The sequence below is a fragment of the Arvicanthis niloticus genome, chromosome 11 (assembly GCF_011762505.2).
Source record: "Arvicanthis niloticus isolate mArvNil1 chromosome 11, mArvNil1.pat.X, whole genome shotgun sequence".
Classification (NCBI taxonomy): Eukaryota; Metazoa; Chordata; class Mammalia; order Rodentia; family Muridae; genus Arvicanthis; species Arvicanthis niloticus.
In genome coordinates, this window is record NC_047668.1 from 11,551,875 (window position 1) to 11,564,691 (window position 12,817).

Genomic DNA, 12,817 nt, shown 5'->3' on the forward strand with positions numbered 1-12,817 from the left:
ATGATGGCATCCGGACTTATACTACTCAGACCTTCGATGGGCCATTAACAAGGACATCAAACAGCTAGAGACTGACATCACTAATCTGAAGAAATCCCTCGTTTCACTGTTTGAAGTGATTTCCAAAAATTACAAAGGACTTTATTGGACTTGATTTACTGTTTTACAATAGAAAAAACTGTGTACAGCTCTAGATTGTGTACAGCCCTTAAAGAAGAATGTTGCTTTTATATAGACAAGACAGGGATGGTTAAAGAGAACATGAAAAAGGTCAGAGAAGGCCTAGAGAAAAGACAGACAGAGAGAGAGAGAGAGAGAGAGAGAGAGAGAGAGAGAGAGAGAGAGAGAGATAGATAGAGATGAGCTGGTACAAGAATTGGTTTTCAACCCCTTCATGATTGTCAACCCTACTTCCTTCCATTTTGGAACCGATAATTGGGTTACTTTTTCTTATTTCTTTTGATCCCTGGCCCTTAAATGGGCTGACTAACTCTGTGAAACAACAGATAGATAATTTTGACAGTAAAACCTATTCAGATACATTATCATAAGTTAGCTATGGAAGACCATGAGACTCAAGATGAGGTTGTTACTCTATCCAGGGTGTTCCCAAAACCCATCTCCACCCAACCTAAAAGAGGAGACTTCTGCCCCTAGACCATACAGAGAGGGGCTACCCAGAACCCCCTCTGACTGGCGATTTAAATTACTGCTTAGGCTGCGAGGCTAAGCACTGCAAGGGAATATAAATGAAAATTAAAAATATCCTTCTGGGTTCCCTGAGGGACAAACCTACATAGGGGTTGATGTCAAAATTATCCCCTCTCCAGGAAAAAGACATCAGTATAGCCCTCATGCCTCACTGAACAATGACAGGAGGACCAGTGCCATTACAAGGTCCCCTTTAATTACTGGAGGTCAGGCCTCTATCCCCATCTTTGCAAGATTGGAATCACCATGGTCCTTCTATACCTGGAGAACGAAGGAGATGTCAGGGGCAACCCTGCTTATATACTGAAGGCCTAAAATCAGCCAGAGGCCTAAGTCAGCCTGCTAACACAAAGCCTTGGTCTCTGTGGAAAAACACTGAAACAGATAGCTGTAAGATATTGTAAACAGGCAGCTTTGGTGGAAATTTACCTGCCTAGATAAAAACTAATAGCCATAGACCTTGTGGATAGGTAACCTTGGTGGATAGTACCAGCTTAGCTAAGAAACAAATGATTCATAGACAGAGCCATAGTGACATGTTCCCTGAGCCTTCACCCAGCTAATACTCTGTTCTGGAAGATATCTGTACTCTCCCTGAACATTTACGCTCCTGTGTTATCCCCTTCCCCACATCCTGCCTTTTTGTGTTTATAACCCCTGTGTGAAAAAGTAAAAATCATGGTTTGATTAAAAAAAAGAAGAAGAAGAAGAAGAAGCAGACTATGACATCATCTGTGTGTCAGAGTCTAAAGTTTCCAGAGGGCAGCAACCAAAACACATCAGTTTTTACCTTGCCTCATACAGTTGATAGTTGGAAATGTTTTTGTTCAAAGTAGCCAGCTAAACTTGAGAAAACAACTAGACTTTTCATGAATTAAAGTAAATCCAATCATTATTTAGACTAATATCTAAAAAAGCTAAATTTATAAATGCTTATACATTTGAACTTCCTGTTTTATAGAGCAATTGAATATTGTGTATTTGTGATTTCAGTTAGAACTGTCAAACTTTAAAAGCCATTTGACGAAATGACTGGTACTTTATGAAGAGAATGCTAATAGACATGAATCCTTATAAACATAAAAGGAGAACATAACGTATACCATCAAAAATTAAAAACATGACAGTAAGCTGAAATCTTCTTCAAGGTCTGCTATCTTAGGTTTGGAATTTTAAGGGGAGCACAATGACTTTATATTTATCTGGCTTACCATGATCTGATTTTGTTTGTAAGTATGAGAAAAAAAATTAAATCCACTTTGACTAATGAACTTCTGTTAATGCCACTGTTAACTGTATAAAACAAGTTCTTTAAGATATAGAGAAAAATTATTTCACATGTAACTGAATCTGGAACATTTACACATTTAAAAGTAACTACAGGTAAGCATGTATCCTTCTGGTTGACATCCACATAGAAGAGCACAATGGCAAAACAACAGAACATCCAGGATGTCCACTGGTCCTGCCAGTCTTGCCTGGTCTTAAAAGTCTTGATGGACCATCATCCACATCCTTAGTCAATGTTGACTTAGCTCTTTATGATAGCAGTGGTATTAAGTTTATACACATCAAGCATAGCTTAAAGATGTCAGTTTATTGTATCTTGTACCATGTGCTACCATTGTGAGTCACTGCTTTGGAAATTAATAATGAAAATGTTCTTTAACAATTCCAATTATAATTCTAAGAAGAAATTGAGCATCCTTGGAGTTACTCCAGTTGTGGTGAGACAGCCACTAGGCAAGAATTGCCACTTTCCTTCTACAGACAAATTACTGTCCAGAAAAGGACACACTTGCAGAATAGTCGACTGATTATATCTGCCTAGACAGAGTAATCAGCCCTTAATAATTCTGCAGCACTAAGGTCTGTCAGATGATCCTGGGCCAGAAGGCAGAAGAACAGATGCTCCAACGTTTTGAAGTAGAGCGAGTGTCCAGGTGTTCAGAGGTCTCTATAAATTGGCTAAGTTTTAGAAGCTATGCTTTGTGCTTCCCACAATTATAGTCAACTCAGTCATTCTGGATTTCTGACGGGGTTGAAAACTTATAGCTATTTACTTTGAGAGAAAAGATCTGAGTGTATGGTCATCAGCTGACATTCATCCTAAAGCCAAGGAAAAAGCCAGGTTCAGAACTAAGTGTTTTAGTTAGGATAGATGACAGAGGTGCTGGTTAGTCAACAAAAGGATGGACTGGGTATTAGGACTATCTTGTACCTCACTGGTACAAATAGGCATAATTATGCTCTAATTGTATTTTGAGAGAAAAGTTTCCTTTTAACAGGAAGGGTGATGTGTAGGAGGAGCTAAGGTGGGAGGAGTACTGAGAGGAAGAAAAGGAGTAAGAAGAGGAGAAGAAGAAGGAGAGGAGAAGCTAGGTGATGAAAGAGAGATAGAGGGGGGAGACAGGGAAGCAGATGTTCATGTATCTCCACCAGTCAAAGATAGTTGATATATCTAGGTTGGGTAGTGGGTTACACCTCTGATTGAACAATACCAAACTTATAAAGCCTATGATTAACATTTCTTAAAAAAATGTATAAATGCAAAAAGGAAAAGGGGGCATGGGATAGGGGTTTTCTAAGGGGGGGAAATGGGGAAACGGGATGGTATCTGAAGTGTAAATGAAAGATCTAATAAAAAAAAAAGAAAAAAAAACAATTCCAATTATTAGCTATTAATATCCAAAATACATAAAAAACTCAAGAAGCTAACCTCCTAAAACCCAAATAACCAATTCAAAAAATAGAGTATATAGCTAAACAAAGAATTCACAAAAGAAGTATCTTGAATGGCCGTGAAGCACTGAAAGAAATGTTCAAAGTCTTTACTCATCAGGGAAATGCAAATCAAAACGACCCTGAGATTCTACCTCACACCAATCAGAACGGCTAAGATCAAAAACTTAAGTGACAGCACAGGCTGGCGAGGATGTGGAGAAAGATGAGCCCTCCATTACTGGTGGGATTGCAAACTGGTACAACCACTCTGGAAATCAATCTCATGGTTCCTCAGAAAAATGGAAATAGAGCTACCTGAAAACCCAGCTATACCACTCTTGAGCATATACTCAAAAGATGCCCTACCATGCCACAGGGGCATGTGTTCCACTATGTTTATAGTGGCCTTGTTTGTGAGAGCCAGAAATTACACTGTGGTTATTTACACAATGGAATATTACTCAGCTATTAAGAAATAGGGCATCACGAGTTTTGTAGGCAAATAGATGTTACTAGAAAATCTCATCCTAAGTGAAGTAACTCAGACCCAAAAGGACATGCACGGTATGTATGTACTCACTAATAAGTGGATATTAGCCAATAAAAGGGTACAATATCCAGGATACAGTCCACAGAACTCAACAAGTTAACAAGCTGAAGTACCCAAGTGAAGGCACCTCAATCCCATTTGGGAGGGAGAAGAAAGCAATCACTGGAGGGGGGAAAGGGGTGGAGGGACTTGGTTGGGAAAGGGGATAGGTAGGGGGAGAGGTGAATATGATCAGGTATTGGGTGGAAGGACCTGGATTGAAGCCCTGAGGACTAGCGGAAAGAATGGAAACAGGCGACCTTGGGAGGTAGGATGTGGGGGACCCTTTAGAGGTAGCGGTGGTCTGAATGGGAACAGCCACCTTACTCATATGTTTGCATGTGTAGTCCCTAGCTGGTGAAGTATTTGAAGAGGATTAGAAGGATTAGTTGCCAAGACGATAGTTTACTCTCCACAGACTCACAGCGAGGCCCCCATGGCTGAAGAGAACACCTATGTCATTGAACATGGCGAGGAAGAGCTGGTGCTACATACAGCGTTTGTTCCCACATTCTAGCTTCCTTAGTACAGCGATGCACTCTGCATGCTACCAAAGGAGAAATGCAAACACCAAGCCAGCAGCAAACCCTTTTGTCTACAATGGAGTCCTGCCTGAAAGATATGCAGGGCAATAGTGACACAAAACTCGTGGGAGTGACCAACCAATATCTTAATTGATTTAAAGATCACTCCACAAGATGGAATTCATACCTGACACAACTTGGGTGGCCAAGAATCAGAGACTAGACAGCCCAGGGACCTAAGGTAAAACCAAATAATACTGAACTAAAAAATTGTGTTAAAATGATTCCTAAGAATATTCTGTTATATTCATAGATCAGTGCCCTGCCCAGTCATCATCGCTGAAGCTTCTGTTTTACAATATGGTACTTTTGAGAACAAGCCCATTCAGTGGTACCCTCGGGAAGCACAAATGAGACTTCTTCAAATTGACCACTGTCTCAGCTTTTTCTTGATCTGCTATGTGCAGTTCAGAAAGGCATGGTGTAATGTACAGTGTATGGGAATACTCAAGTGCTCTTTAAATGCTTTGAAAGCAGACATTGAGAGTGAGAAGGGCCCTCCTGTCCTAGACTGCAGCATTAATTCCAAGTATCTTCCTCTTTAATACTCATTCTTGGGGTAGACTGGTCTACAGACTATATGAGGGAAGAAAGAGAAACAGCCTAACAGCCCACAAGTATAAATAACCATGTCCTTGAGGACAGCTTGAAGGTGACCCACTTCCAAAAGATGTTACTGTCCTGTAAATAAAAATATCTTCAGTGAGAATACAGAGCTCTGCTCTGGGAAGCTCACCCATGGAGACAAATACCAATTGTGAGCTCCGCTGACTGCCTCAGCCTCCCAGTGTTTCTGCTGGATATTCGAATGCCCCCAATTTGCTGGCAGCACTTGCTCTCTTAGCCAGGCTGCTCCATCACCACTGCTGAATGTGTTAAGTTCCTGTTTGATGGAAGTTTGCTAGCCACCTGCTGCTTCAACTCCACTTAGTATTTGTCCTTTTACTTTTGATTGCTATATACTTAATAAAGACATTCATTAAAGACAGAAATATTTCCCACATAATACATTCTCCAGACTGATCTTATAGAACACACGGTCAAATCTGCTATCAATCAAGGATCACAGAGCAATAGCAGTTCAATTCGATCTTGGTCAAAGACTAAAGGAGAGATGGTTTCCCTGGGCAATGAGTTAATACTTATGGCACTGCCCACTCTTACTGCACAGGTAAAAAGCAGCCTTTCCCCACGTGGGGATGTCTTAACACAGTGCTAGTATTCTCATCAGTCAGCAGGTGGTACACACCTTTTTGTACAGACAAATGCCTAACATGTCTGCAGGGGCCTCTGGATACTACTCAGTGTGCCAAGGAGACAACATCACCAAGCATGATATAGTCAGCACTTTCACTGGAAATCCTGGCATTGCCAGAAGCTTTCTATGATATGTCATCTCTGTGGAGAAGCCACAGTTCTTGTGTTTTCCTGGCGCCTATGGACGGAACTATCTTGATGGATTGTTCAGGGGCTTGATGTAGCACTGGCACAGGAAGTAAATAGAAGACATGGAAATACTGACTCTTACCATGGGTCTGAAGTCTCATTATCTTCTGGCTTTCTGGTTGCTTATAATTTGACATCCCCCGCCCCCAGTATAGTGATACATTTAAAAGGTACATTCTAATTTTTATTTATAAGAATTTTATTTTTAGGTATCTTATATAGAAGGCACCACACAATACTTGCTCATTTAGCTGAGGAAGATGTTGAGATCCTAACTCTGTTGCCTATACCTCCCAAGTGCTGGCATTGTAGGTGTGCATCTTCTGATGTGCTGGGTTGTGTTTTGTTTTTACTTACTATAAACTTAAGGTTTATGCATGTTGTTTGGCATATATCGAAATTCCACTTCACTTCTAAGCTGAATAGCATTCCATTCTGTGTAGAAAGACGAACGCTATCACATTTAGTTTCTTTGTTTGTTGATGATCACGCGGCCTGTGTCTATTGAGGGAATAATGCTGCTATGCACGTTGCTATAACAACACCTGCTGGAACCCTTGTTTTAATCTCTTGTGTATATGCTGAGGGATAGAACTACTGGTCATTCAGTAGTTCAGTAGTAGCAGCCAAGCCATTTTGAATTCTTATTAGTATTTCTTTTTTTTTTTTAATTTGATTTTTATTTTAGCGAGGAAACACATGATCCATGAACTGGTGGTCAGTGACAGAGATACCTTGTGTCTCTCAAGTAGATAGGACAAACCCCTTCATTTCATGAAGGTTCCTAGTACCTTTTGTATTTTGGTAGGCATATGGATCTTCTCAGATGAACTTCCTAATGCATTTTCTGTGACTTATAACTAGACAGATTTCTTTTCTGACAGAAACAATTCTTGTAGCATTTGTTCTTTTATTTTTTATATTAACATGTGTGCATGCATGTGCATGCATGTTTAGAAGTGAAAGGACAACTTGTGAGAACTGGTTCTCTCCTCCTACAGTATGCATTCCAGGGACCGAATCCAGGCCATCAGACTTGGCAGTACACTCATCTATTCACTGGACCCTAATTATCTGTTTTATATTAAGAACAGGGTACTACATAGGATGATCTGGAATTTACCCCACAGTTCAAGTCAGCCACTGTTACACCCTGGCTTTCACAGTTGTTCTAATCTCTTTCACACCTGCCTAATATCACTGTCTGGACATCTTGCTGTTCTGCAGGGACTCTAAATCCCATCTCTTTCTAACTCTAGCAGAAGGCAGTTCCAGTGGCTCCTTCAGAAAGGTAAGGTTAATTTACTTAAGACCAGTGTGTGGCTAATTACAAAGGCAGACATGGTGAAGGCACGTGGAAAGTGTATCTTTATGGCAGTAATCGTTAACTCTGTTTCCAGTTAGATTATGCAACTCAGATTTAGATGATTCTAAGGAGATTCTCTAAAAAAATATTTATTCCTTTTTACTTTCCGTATGTGTGAATTCCTGCATATATGTACATATACACTTGTGCTGGTGCCCCCAGGAATATCAGAAAAGGACGTCATATTTCTTGGAACTGGAGTTACAGGCAGTTTTGAGTTACTGAATGTGGGTAATATAAACTAAACCCGTGTTTATTAGTGAGTAAATTAAGTGATTTTAACGTTAGCTATAATAAAGAATAGAATGAAAACCATATAAATACTGCAATATTCATTCTGCAATTCAAACCACAAAAAGTGGGCCAGCAAGTTGTTCTCCTTCACCATGAGGGTCTGCCTGCCTATACACCCACCTACAGACACTGACTATCGCTGGGCAAGCACATTAACCACGCAAACATATGTGGCATTTTACCAGGTTTCTACAAGTCTATAATAAAGTGCTACAAGCTGGATGGTTTAAAACAAGAGAAAGCTAGGGACACAAGAAGTTTGAAATCAGGTGTTTGCTGGCCTATGGTGGCTGTGTTGGCTGTGAATCTTTCCCAGACAAACTTGGTATTGGTATTTTGATGGCAGTCTATATTCTGTCCTCGGCCCATGTGTCTTTATGATGAATCTCCTCATTGTCTCTCTGACTCTGTGCAAACTTCTTCTTTTTATAAAACACCTGTCATTCTGGATTAAAGCTCACCCAGATAACCCTATTTTCACTGTTTCCCTCTGTGATGACGCTATTTCAAATAAAGCCACATTAAGAAGCTATGGAAGTTCAGCCTGGCTTTGCAGGGAGGGACATAATTCAATTCATGGATATAACCAACCACTGCAGATGTCCAGTATATCTGAAGGCAGGGTTTCTTAGGTTTTTCTAGGAAAATATTAGAATTTTCTTTTCAGGAACTCTCTTGGAGGTTCAATGTCTCCTACAAACCTGAGTACAGGTAACTCATGCAGTGCTTGAGTCGTCCGTGGTGACAAAAATGATTGGCATTCTTATTCCATAACACTGGCAATCATCACCCAACTAGTATTCATAAGCATCTCTGATAAGAAATTGCAGCTATTAATGTATGCACTGCTAGGTTTGCTGCTATTTAATGCATTAATAATGAAGCAATATATATATCATGATACAATACTTGCATTACTGCAAATGATTTATGTTTGTTTTGATTTAATTACATTTTAGGCATTTAATTTTCATACTTCAGACTTAAGGTAAGTATAGACTGAGTATTCAAGAATCATCCAGGACACTATGTATTAAACTATTTCTCTTACCATGGTCCACCAAGGTCCCATATTTTACATGAAACCCAAATACATCTCTCATACACCACTCAGAAACTTGAAACAAAAGTATCATAAAACAATTATTTATCTTTATTGTATAGTATGCATTCTGATACTTTCTGTAATACTTTTTAATATAAAATGTTAATTTTAACTACTAAATTTATTTTTTATAACTAGAATAAAAATGAAATAATTTTGTTAAGTATCTTTGGAGACATTTCCTTAGAAATTTCTCATAGCCTATTATAAAAGGTGAAAGCTGAAAAAAAGTGAAATCTGATAACACATACATTTTTGTACACACACTCCCAAACACATAATTTTAGAGGTGGCATTTTAGATGAGCAAATACTTCAACTAACCAGCTATTGGTTAGACAACTGGTTATGTAAATGAATTATGTAAATTTTAATGTTGTAAACATAAGCTTTGCCAAACGTAGAAACAAAAGTTTAAAAATAATATTTTAGGTAATTTACAAACTATAAGAATGCTTTAAATCCTCAGAGCTTAATTTCATTGACAAATTTCTTCAGTCACGCTTACAACATCAGATACAAGAGTTTTCTCAACAAATTTTACTTACAGCATAAAATGTATTACCTGTAGTAAACTCGTAATGTCTGGATTTCTTCTTCCAGCCTTTTGTACTGTTCAACTGCGGATTCTCTGGCTTGCTGCATTGATAGTAATTTTGCCTGCAAGTAATTGTTTTAAAATTGGGTATTAATTTTGGTAAGTTAAAATACAGGATGAGGTGTAACTGTTAGTTAGATCTTTTTGGTAGTTTAAAGTGCTAGCCATGTTTTTCTCAGCCTCAATTTCCCACAAAGTAGTTCAGATACACTCGAAACAGAAATACTGAAAGCTGCAAATGTCGTAAGGGTACTGACTAAACTTCAACCTTATCTTATCTGTGCCATCAAGTTATGCCTTTCTGCAATGTTTAACTTTATGCACATAGTTCAGAATGTGGAGCATGGGTTCAGAGAAGCATCTAGAGTGGAGATAAGCACAGTGGGCATTTCACATACAATTCAATGTGGCTCCCACTAGATTTTCTTTTAACTTTATTAACAGTAAGACTCAGGAAGTTTTAAGTATGTTGTCAAGCCATCTTTGATACACAATACTATGGCCTGATTGTTACAGATACAAGTTAACCCTGTCAACTCCTTTTTAGCATGGGAAATTTCCTCCTACAAGTGCAGTGACAGAAACTTTCACTGCTATAGATACTTTGCTCAAGGATATTATCTCAAAGAATAGGCAATCAACTCTACAAAATTTTAAATCCAGTTTATTTTAACTGATAAAGCACAATTGTTATAGATATTAATGGAAACCGTGGTATTTTCATGCATGTACACATTGTGTGATATATGGAACAAGATAAACTTTTACCATTTCTTATAGATTATCAGTCTTATGTGCCATAAACTTTTTTTTATTGGTTATTTTATTTATTTACATTTCAAATGTTATCCCCCTTCCTGGTTTCCCCTCCTCAAACCTCCTACTCCACCCCCTCCCCCCTGCTTCTATGAGGGTGCTCCCCCCTCCCACTTCTGCTTTACTACCCTAGCATTACCCTACACTGGGGCATCAAGCCTTCACAGGACCAAGGGCCTCTTCTCCCATTGATGCCCGACAAGGCCATCCTCTGCTACATATGCGGCTGGAGCCATGGGTCCCTCCATGTGTACTCTTTGGTTGGTGGTTTAGTCCCTGGGAGCTCTGGGGGTTCTGGTTGGTTGATATTTTTGTTCTTCCTATGGGGTTGCAAACTCCTTCAGCTCCTTCAGTCCTTCTCCTAACTCCTCCATAGGGATGCCTGTGCTCAGTCCAGTACTTGGCTGCATAAACTTTTAAGGTATTTTCCCCTAGCTTTTTGGAGTGAATTATTACTTGCATTTTCATTTTGGTAGGCTCAAAGTTATTGTTTTAAAATATTTTCCCATGTTCCCATCATCATTTTCACATGCTTTAAGAATGCCAAGAAGAGCTTAACATCACTTATAAAATAAGGTACTAGTATGACAAGTTTTCGTGGTTTATTTCAAATTCAATTTACATGAAAATATTGATGTTCCATTTAAATGGCCTTTGACAGCTAACATGCAATTGTTTCAATGCTGAAAATCACGCTGTCAGTAATTAAATGTAATTTAAAGTCTGGAGCCAGAGTTTCAGCATTTTGCTGAATGCATATGATTTCAGCGGAATTAGTTTCTTGCATAAGAATGTAGTAAATAGGAAAATAATAAAAATCCAATTATGAGAAAATTAATTAGTGTAATGAAAATGAACACTAGATAATGCAACTTTTCTATTTTAATAATGGAAAATTATAAAAGAATGAGCAGCCTGGATATTTGCATATAAGTTTAGGCACCAGATATTAGTTTGTTGTCTATCTGGGCTAAGAAATTCTAACAGAGTTACTCTGTAATTAAATTTAAGATGTTTGAATGATTGCTTTAATTTTCTGAATTTCATAACTACAGGTGAGATATCCCCATAATTAGGAAAAAACACTCAAAATAAATTCCACTTCCATCTTAAAAATGTTTTCTACTTTAGAGTTATATCCTTATAGACATTTTATAGTTTATATTTTTTGTACCTTTTGTGCTTATAATCTTATTTTCAGGTAAAATTTCATGAAAGTAAAACATATAGGCAACATCCAGTAACTAGACACAGAGATTTTTAAAAAGTAGGCTTATGGAGTTATAATTTGTAGACAGTTAAACCCAATGATTTGTAATCTGTTATCTGTATTTTTTTTTTTTCGATAATTTGAGATAGAGTAAGAACTCTGTAGGTCAGATAATTCTGGAAGGCATGTGTCTGGAACTTAAGGCAATCTTTTCTTTAGCTTTCCAAATGCTGCCACTATAGGCATGAGCCATCAAATTGTAACACACACACACACACACATATACACACACACACACACACACACACACATACACACACACATACACACACACATACACACACATATACTCATTTAATAAGCATTACAGTCAAGGTATAAGACATTTCCATTATCTACGAATGTCTCACTGTATATCAATGCAATCCCTAACCCCGTTTTCTATTTATCCTCTGCTTTATACCTACTTTCTTTAGAACATTTTGTAAAAGAAATACAGCTGGTAACTCTTACTTTACTTAATGCACTTTGAGATTTGTCTACATTATTTTACATACCAGGTGTTCGTTCTTTTATAATCACAAAAATGCTACTTTGAGAATCACAATGTGAATATCTATTCACCAGCTGAATGACATTTTGCTTTAGTTTTAGAAGCTATTAATACAGTCACTATAAATATCTGTATATATGTCATTTTCATTTTTCTTGAGTAGCTGCTCAGACACAGAATTTTTTTGGTCCTATGATATGTATATAATTACAAAACTTGGCGATTTCACCGAAATAATATTAAGGGTTCAGTCTTAGAAGGATATCACCTAATGAATTCCTGCTCTGGAAAGGGATGATGCCAAGTGCTTAAAAGACATTAGTACAGTCTAACCTTGCAAACTGCCTATAGGATAATCCACAGTATTTCCTGGTGAAACATGAACCACATCATTAGGTAACAAAATTACTGACAACCAAATTCATCATAATGTGTTGTCTGCATTCTGTGTCCTTCTATCACCTGAAATAATTATAATACAGATTGGTTGACTAGTGCTAAAGTACATACTTACTTTGAGTATTGTGGCTGAGGGACAGCCGTTTGAACTGGCACTGCATTAGAAAGGAACTCTGCTGTTTTAGTAAGTCTTATCTAGCAATTTGGAATGACAGAAGCAGGATTATACTGTTCACAGAAGTGAACTATATTTACTGTTGCTATTGTGGATAACAATCTTTATCTTACTTTAAAATCTTTTTATGTTTGGTTTCAATGTGTTTTTAATAGTTATAGTCTGAAATAGTTCAGCCTTCCTTTGGTATCACCAAGATCATTAATTCTCTTTATGACAGAGCAGAGGCAGTTGATTGTCTTCATGAT

At 37.9% G+C, this 12,817-nt stretch overlaps 1 protein-coding gene across 4 annotated transcripts in view; it reads right to left on the reverse strand.

Moving 5' to 3' along the window:
- Mipol1 (mirror-image polydactyly 1) overlaps positions 1-12,817 on the reverse strand; it is a 281,225-nt gene that overhangs the window by 89,047 nt on the left and 179,361 nt on the right. For all 4 annotated transcript variants that reach the window (XM_076941854.1, XM_076941855.1, XM_076941856.1 and 1 more), the window contains one exon: positions 9,384-9,478. In XM_076941854.1, coding sequence (XP_076797969.1) covers positions 9,384-9,478 — 95 coding nt within the window. The remainder of the gene's footprint in view (positions 1-9,383; positions 9,479-12,817) is intronic.